The 8,572-nt window shown below is 38.2% G+C and overlaps 1 protein-coding gene across 1 annotated transcript; it reads left to right on the top strand.

The window, feature by feature from the left end:
* LOC109232987 (probable pectinesterase/pectinesterase inhibitor 13) lies at nt 4,657–8,337 on the top strand. The gene is made up of 3 exons (XM_019398698.1): nt 4,657–6,264; nt 6,358–6,512; nt 7,387–8,337. Exons 1-3 carry the CDS (start codon nt 5,138–5,140, stop codon nt 8,082–8,084), a joined length of 1,980 nt encoding a protein of 659 aa, XP_019254243.1. The 5' UTR covers nt 4,657–5,137; the 3' UTR covers nt 8,085–8,337.

The following is an 8,572-nucleotide window of genomic DNA, read 5'->3' as shown; positions in this document are numbered from 1 at the left end:
GAGACTAAGTGTCTCAAATCCTCTCCGAAACCACTCTAGAGCCGAACCAACTGACCCAACATATCATAATATAGCTGAAGAACACAAAAAGAAGCAAAAATGGCGAAACAGGGCTATAACTCTCAGAACGACCGGCCGGGTCGTTACACATTGTTTGACTAAATTCAGTACTACCCTATTTTTCGACCCTAACAAATTGGTATCAGAGCCGGATCTAACCGGGCTTGTTTCAGTAGTCAATATGACTCTAACAGAGACTTATGTTGAGAAATTTGATCGAAGTGCAAACTTCAGAATGTGGAAATTAAATATGGAAGCTATCCTAATTCAGGATGGCTTAGATTTGGCACTGCAAGGAAAGGAGAAGAAGTCGGATAAAATAACGGACGAGGAGTTTGTTGTCATTGACAAAAAGGCAAAAGCATGTATTTTTAAATCTCTTAAATGAGGTTTTGCATGAAGTTGCTACAGAAGCTCAACCAAAGTCATATGGGAAAAGCTGAAAACCATGTATATGAAAAGAACAGTAGAATATAGGTTTTACCTGAAGCAAAAACTCTACACCTTTCGTATGGCTGAAGGTACCTCTATAGTTACACATCTTGATAATTTTGATTCTCTTCTTATGGATTTAAGTAACATAGATGCTGAAATCAAAAATGAGGATCAAGCTTTGTTATTGCTTGTTTACTTACCCAAGTCGTTTAAGCATATAAGAGATACTATGCTTTATGGAAAGGATAATATCTCTTATAAAAATATCAAATCTATTTTGAAATCAAAAGAACAAATAGATAGAGATATTACTGGGGAAACTAGTGGGAACCAAGGGGAAGGCTTGTTCATAAGAGGTAGATCTCATAAAAAAGATTCAATTAGTGAGAGACCTAAATCAAGGTCAAAATCCATATACAGAAATGTCATATGCAAATACTGTCATAAGATAGATCATATTATTTCTGAATGCTTTAAAGTGAAAGACAAAGAAAAGCATATAGAAAAGAAAAATGAGCACAAAAATACTGACACTGCCGAAGCAAGTGTAGCTGCTGATGAGACTGAGGGAACTATTTTTTAGCAACTAGTAATAGTTTCAAATCTAACAATGAGTAGATTATAGATTCAGGTTGTTCTCATCATATGTGTCCCAATCGGGATTTATTTACCATATATAAATCTATTGGATGTGGAGTTGTCTTGATGGGCAACAATGTTGTCCGAATCAAAATGAACGATGGTGTGGTGAGAACTCTCACCGATAGTAGACACGTTCCTGACTTGAAAAAAAAATCTCATCTCTTTGGGCACTTTAGAATCTCTTGGGTGCAAGTACAGAAGTGGGTGGAGTTTTGAAAGTTTCTCATGGCGCTCTTGTGATCATGAAAGCACGGAGATCTGGTACGGTGTATACTCTATAAGGATCTAATGTTATAGGTGTTGTTGCAGTTTCAACATCAGATAAATCTGATTCTAACATCACCAAATTGTGGCATATGCGATTGGGGAATATAAGTGAAAAGGTCTATCCATCCTCAACAAAAGAGGTCGCTTGTATAGCCAAAGTACTGGAAATATGGAGTTCTGTGAATACTGTATGTTCGGGAAGCAAAAAAGAGTCAGCTTCAAATCTCCAGCAATTCAAAGGACAAAAGGTACTTTGGATTACATTCATTCAGATCTTTGGGGTCCTTCACGTACCCCATCGAAAAGTGGTGCCAGGTATATGTTAACTTTCATTGATGATTATTCAAGGAAAGTTTGGGTTTATTTTCTGAAAAATAAAAGTGATGTTTTCTTAACTTTCAAATAATGGAAAGTTTTGATTGAGAAATAAACAGGAAAACAGGTTAAGCGATTTAGAACAAATAATGGATTAGAATTTTATAATGATGAATTCAACGAATTTTGAAAGAATGAAGGAATCGCTCGACATCGTACTGTGAAAATGACACCTCAACAAAATTGTGTGGCAGAAAGGATGAATAGAACTCTTTTGGAAAGGGCTCGCTGCATGATTTCAAATGCTGGATTGACAAACGCCTTTTGGGCAGAAGCTATCTCTACAACTTGTTATATTGTTAACCGTGGTCCTTCTGCACCCTTGAACTTTAAGACTCCAGAGGAAATGTGGTCAGGTACTCCTGCTAATTATTTTGATTTAAAGATATTTGGTTGCCCTGCATACATCCATGTAAAAGATGGAAAATTAGAGCCAAGGGCTAAAAAGTGTATTTCCTTGGGTATGCATCTGGGGTGAAAGGATACTGGCTATGGTATCCTGATACCATGACACCAAAATTTATAATTAGCATAGATGTAAGATTTGATGAATCTTCTATGTTAAATTCAATAAAAGAGTCTTATAATTCTTGTAATACAGATAAAAGGAAGAGTACAAAGAAGCAGGTGCAGGTTGAGATTGGCATTCCTTCTGAGCCAAGCTCACCAACTTTAGAGCAAAATACAGCTGAAACTCCTGAAGTTGAGCCAGAAGCTGAAATTCCTAAAGTTGAGACTCCTGAAGTTGAACCAGAAGAAGAGGAGTATTCTATAGCCAAACATAGACCAAGAAGAGAAAGTAAACAACCTTAAGGTTTGGAGATTATGTTGCATTTGCTTTTTCAGTTGCACAAGAAACTGAAGAAATTGGAGAGCCATCAAAATATTCAGAAGCAGTTTCTGGTGTTGATTCAGCAAGTTGCTGATTGCAATGAATGAAGAAATTGAGTCTCTCCACAAGAATGGTACTTCGTCTTTTGTGAAGCCGCCATCAGGAAAGAGAATTGTTTGTTGCAAATGGGTCTTCAAGAAAAAAGATGACATTCCAGGGGTTAAAGATACGAGGTATAAGGCACGATTAATTGCGAACAACTATAGTCAGGTACAAGGAGCTGATTTTAATGATATTTTCTCACATGTTGTTAGACATAGCTCTATTCGTGTCTTGCTTGCCTTAGTTGCCATGTATGATTTGGAATTAGAACAGCTTGATGTTACGATAACTTTCTTGCATGGCGAACTTGAGGAACAAATATACATGCACCAACCCGAATGATTTGAAATTAAAAGAAAAGAAGATCATGTTTGCTTGTTGAAGAAATCCTTGTACGGATTAAAGCAGTCTCCAAGATAATGGTACAAAAGGTTTGATTTCTTTATGTTGGGTCATGGTATTCGAGGAGCATGCATGATAGTTGTGTTTACTTCCAGAAATTAAATGATGGTTCATTTGTGTACTTATTACTATATGTTGATGACATGCTCGTTGCTGCTAAGGATTTTACAGAAATTCACAATTTGAAAAGTCGGCTTAAAAGTGAATTTGAGATGAAAAATTTGGGAGCAGCTAACAAAATTCTTGGCATAGAAATCAAAAGAGACCAAGGAGCCAACAGGCTATTCCTGACCCAGAAGAAGTACTTGGAGAAAGTTTTGGAGAGGTTTGGCATGAAATATGTTAAACCAGTTAGTACTCCCCCCCCCCCCCCTTGCTGCTCATTTTAAGTTATCAGCTGCTCAGTCACCGTCGTCATAGGAAGAAGAGAGGTATATGGCATAGGTACTTTATTCCAGTGCAGTCGGCAGTATTATGTATACAATGGTGTGCACACGTCTAGATATTTTCAAGCAGTAAGTGTAGTGAGCCAATATAGGGCTTGTCCTGGTAAAGCACATTGGCAGACTGTGAAATGGTTTCTCAGATACTTGCAAGGTACTTCAAACACATGTTTGGAGTTTGGGAGAAATACTAACTCTTGGGTTGCTTTTGTAGACTCAGATTATGGAGGTGATCTCTACAAAAGAAGATCACTAACATGCTATGTATTTTGCATCGGTGGTTGAGCTATCAACTGGAAAGCTACATTACAACATGTAATAGCTTTATCTACTACTGAAGCAGAATATATGGCAGTGACCGAGGCTATCAAAGAAGCCTCATGGTTGAAGGGTCTATTTGCTGAACTCAGTTTACACCAAGGTGGTATTAATATTTTTTGTGATAGTCAAAGTGCCATTTTAAAGACCAAATGTATCATGAGAGGACGAAGCATATTGACATCAAGTACCATTTTATCCGGAAAACCATTGCTAATGGAAAGGTCTCTATTCAGAAGATCAACACTAGAGAAAATCATGCTGACATGTTCACAAAGCCTCTTCCAGTTGGCAAGTTTCAAGCTCTGCTTGAACTTGATTCCAGTTGGTAAGTGCTTGAACTTGATTCCATTTGGGAAACACTTCTGTGGTCCCCTTTCTTTGGAGTGATCTTGTGAGGTTATTCTCTCGGGGGTATTTGGGATTACTTAGAGTATTTACTCTATTTTTGTACGCTCTTTTGTACTTTTATTGCTATAGTAAATTTGCTCCTCTCCACTTATGGACGTAGGTCATTTTGACCGAACCACGTTAAATTTGTGTCTTCTTTATGTGCTTTAATTGTCATTGTTATCAACTTATATTGTATTTGTTATTGTCATTACAACATTATTTGGCTAAATTTGGCACTACCCGATTTTTCGATCCTAACACCTACTTCATTGTTCTTGATTCTCTTCAACGCATGCAATAACAAAATCAAATACATACCGGACAAAATTCTCCTTTTAGTTCCTACTTTAACATGGAAAGCACTGGTTAGCGTTTAGTGACCATAGAAGTTCTTTTTCGATGACCAGTCGATTTAGCTTATTGTAACAATTTAATTATCTGAATAATTGCAGTGCAAAAATAGAGAGTAAAATATGTGTGTACTCTTGTTAATTAGATAAAAAGATAGGCGTCAAAGGAAAAGCGGCAATTGAATGGAATGGAACTTTTTATGGAGTTTTGAATGGGAAGAAATAACATGGATCACCCATTTTTTGGGAAGTTTTAACTGTCTGGACTCCAAATAACAAGTCCTAAAATTTCTCTACTCCAGACTTCTTTTTTCCATTTCCTACAGAAATCATGGTTCTCAAATTTACACACTCCAGTCCATCTGAAAAATTCGCCAAGTTAAAGTGAATAAGAGAATAAAAAAAGGAAAACCAAATAACAAAAGAAAGAAAGCTCTCGGTGTAACATCTCTGCCTTGGCTTGAATCCAGGGCAGAGATATTTCTAATCTCTGTCTCAATTCCTGGACTCAATCCAAAATGGCGTTTCAAGATTTTGATCAAATTTCAGAGCGAAGAAAGCTCGAAAGGCAGCAAAAGATGAAGAGAAGGATCATGATCGCTGTCGTATTACTTCTCCTCATCCTCGCCGCGGTTGCTGCTGCTGTTGTCTATCTTGTTGTGTTCAAAAACAAGAGCGAGGATGCCTCCGCCAACAAATCTAATAAGAATGCTTCGACGCCCCCTTCAACAGAACCAGCGACCCCTAAAAGTGATGCAACACCACCTCCTAAGGATGACGCAGCATCAACACCTCCTGAGGTTGCAGCACCGCCCCCTGCTGACGGTGCTGCCCCTCCACCAAAGGAGGAAGGTGCTGCAGCACCGCCGGTCGAGGATGCTGCAGCCCCTTCACCACCATCTGACAATGCTCCTGCACCGTCACCACAAGAGGGTGACAATGCAGCAGCACCAGCTCCTTCACCACAAGCAGAAGGAGCTATAGGAGCAATATGTGCAGCCACGGAATTCAATCAAACTTGCGGGGACATTCTATCAAAAGTTTTACAAACCAATGCCTCCGGGGCTCAACCCGCGGATCTTCTCAAGGCAACCATGTCTGCAGCTATTGATGAGATTGCAAAGGGCATTGATGAACTAGGAAAAATCAACAAGGATTCTCCAGAGAAATCGACAGCCTATGACGATTGTATGTCCCTCCTTGCTGATGCCAAAAAGGACTTGAACAGTTCTATTTACATTCTTGATGGCGGCATTAGTGATGTCGCCTCAGCAACAGCTGAACTCAATAACAAGTTAAGTGCAGCTTTAACATACCAAGACATGTGTGTGGACGGATACCCTGAAGCAGACCAGTCCACGGCACAAACTGCCTTAAAGAAAATAGGGGAACATACCATAAATTCTCTGGCTGTTGCGTCCGAATTGTCAACAACATCTCCAAAGCAAAATAATAATGCTAAAAGACGTCTTCTAACAACACGAGGCGTTCCCACATGGATGAATCAAGGTGATCGTAGAATGTTGGAAGAAGAAGAAGGTAAAGATCCAAAGGGTATTGCAAACGTCACTGTTGCAAAAGATGGTAGTGGTGATTTTACTACGATAAATGATGCCCTAAAGGCAGTTCCAAGCTTTGAAGGAAGGTACAATCCTTTTCCAAATAGTAATAGATGTGTCTATCAAGACTAGCTGATGTATCAAAATTGTGATTTTCATATATGATGTTGAGAATGCAGGTACTTTATTTATGTGAAAGAAGGAGTTTATGAAGAGAATGTAGTTGTGTCACAAACCAATCTTACATTTTTTGGAGACGGATCCCAAAAGAGTGTTATCACCGGGAGCAAAAACATTGTGGATGATCTGTCAACATACCAAAGTGCAACAGTTGGTAAGTATTTATCTTCCCAACAGAACAAGACTCTGATTAAAAAATCAGCACAACAAACCCCCCCCCCCCCCCCCCAAATTCTAACTTTCCATTTCCAATTAGAAAGTAAATCCAAAACGACCCATTGAGAGTTGCAGCCAACTCTTAACATAATCAAGTCATTTAAAAGTGATACCCTGAATTGAAATATGGTAGACAACCCGCTAAAATAAGTTACATTACACTATTGATATTAAAATTATTTGCATTTTTAGTGTATGTACATTAATTCCTTATTTTTGTGGAGGTCAAATTGTTCTTTAACTAGGAACATGTTAAATAATTAAAAATTATGATAGTACTTTGTCTATGGTTTTTGAACATGTACATTTAGACATGGGGTCGTTTGGTGCAATGGTCAGATATTCCAGGATATCCCATGCGGATTAACTATCCCACCTTCTATATGCGATAGCTAATCCCACCATTTTAGTATAAAGGTATCTCAGAATTAGCTAATATCCCAAACCAAACATGAGATAAAGTTAATCTCAGACTTTATCTCGAAATTATTATTCTTATCTCATTACCAAACGATCAAGAAAATTAGAAACGCTGACCTCCAAACACAATCATTCTTTTTTGAAGGGGTATTATTAGTTTATACAACTTACAAGGTACAACATTGGCAGCATTTTTTTTTTTTTTTGGGAGAGAATCAAATAAGAAAAAGAAAATCCACCATAACCGATAAATAATCTCTTTTGGAGCTTTATAGCAGCTGATTATCTCTTCATACTTCCTCTCCTAATCTCTAATGAACAATAACTATAGTGCGCATTACTTTAACAACATGTCAAGTCACTTGTATTCTTTTTTCCTCTGTTTTATGCAGTTATTTCAGGGGATGGATTTATTGCATATAAGATAGGATTCCGAAACACAGCGGGTCCAGAAAAGTTACAAGCAGTGGCACTCCGCGTCCAAGCTGATCACACAATATTTGTGAATTGTCGCATGGAGGGTTACCAAAGCGTGATCCACGCTGCAACCCATCGACAATTCTATCGCGGATGTTACATTACAGGTACGGTTGACATTATCTCGGGCAACGCTGCTGCTGTATTCCAGAATTGCCAAATTTACCTAAGGAAACCATTGGATGACCAAAAGAACGTCATTACTGCTCAAGGAAGGTCGAACAAGCGTCAAACCACAGGGACCGTCTTGCAAACGTGTGGCATTTTCGCGGACGATAAGCTTGAGCCTGAAAAATCGAAGGTTAAGAGTTACTTAGGTCGGCCAATGAAGGAATATTCGAGGACGGTTGTAATGGAAACGGACATTACTGATGTGATTGACCCTGAAGGATGGGTAGCCTCGAACGGGGATTATGCGTTAAGCACCCTGTATTTTGCAGAGTACAGCAACAAAGGGGCTGGATCTGAAGTTGCCTCTAGAGTCAAGTGGCCTGGATATCAAGGGGCAATAGGCAAAGATGCTGCCCAGAATTTCACAGTTGAATCCTTGTTACAAGGACAAACTTGGTTGAAGGATTATGATGTTCAAGTCCGTTTTGGCCTTTCCAACTGATGATCATGATCATGTCAAATTAATCATCTTTCTCTTAATTTCATGTCAAATTATGATCTTCTTCATCTTAATTTAGTTTGTTCTTATCATGTTGTATGAGTTTTATAAGTAGTGAACAATATGCACCTCAGACGAAATTTTTTCTACAATATATAAGTACATAACAAAGAAGCTGTATATGATAAATAATTGTAATGAATAGTACTACTCGTTGTCTATTTCGTACAACTAAGTAAACCAAATGTGGAGATAAGTTCTTCTTTAGCAGCTTGCTTTCTTTTATTTTATTTTATTTTAAAATCAGATGCGCACCTGGTATCTGTACCAAATAAAACTAATAATACACTTTATCCATCGACACAATTGCATCGTGGCAATGGTGTGAAATCTGCAAGGAGAAAGAGGACCTATTTCGCCATGTTTTATACTGTGGTCTGTGGTATATAAACAAAAGCCTTATCTCGCCATAGGTGTTTTGCATGAGCCAG

The sequence above is a fragment of the Nicotiana attenuata genome, chromosome 10 (assembly GCF_001879085.1).
Source record: "Nicotiana attenuata strain UT chromosome 10, NIATTr2, whole genome shotgun sequence".
NCBI lineage: Eukaryota > Viridiplantae > Streptophyta > Magnoliopsida > Solanales > Solanaceae > Nicotiana > Nicotiana attenuata.
The sequence above is the reverse complement of the archived record's forward strand: the minus strand, read 5'-3'. Positions and strand labels throughout refer to the sequence as shown.

What these genes read in the sequence shown, in the direction of transcription:
- LOC109232987 (XM_019398698.1), top strand. Translation starts at nt 5,138, where the DNA reads ATGGCGTTTCAAGATTTTGATCAAATTTCAGAGCGAAGAAAGCTCGAA. An exon ending in GTTCCAAGCTTTGAAGGAAG is followed by an intron (nt 6,265 to 6,357) that starts GTACAATCCTTT and finishes TTGAGAATGCAG; the next exon opens with GTACTTTATTTATGTGAAAG. An exon ending in ATACCAAAGTGCAACAGTTG is followed by an intron (nt 6,513 to 7,386) that starts GTAAGTATTTAT and finishes TGTTTTATGCAG; the next exon opens with TTATTTCAGGGGATGGATTT.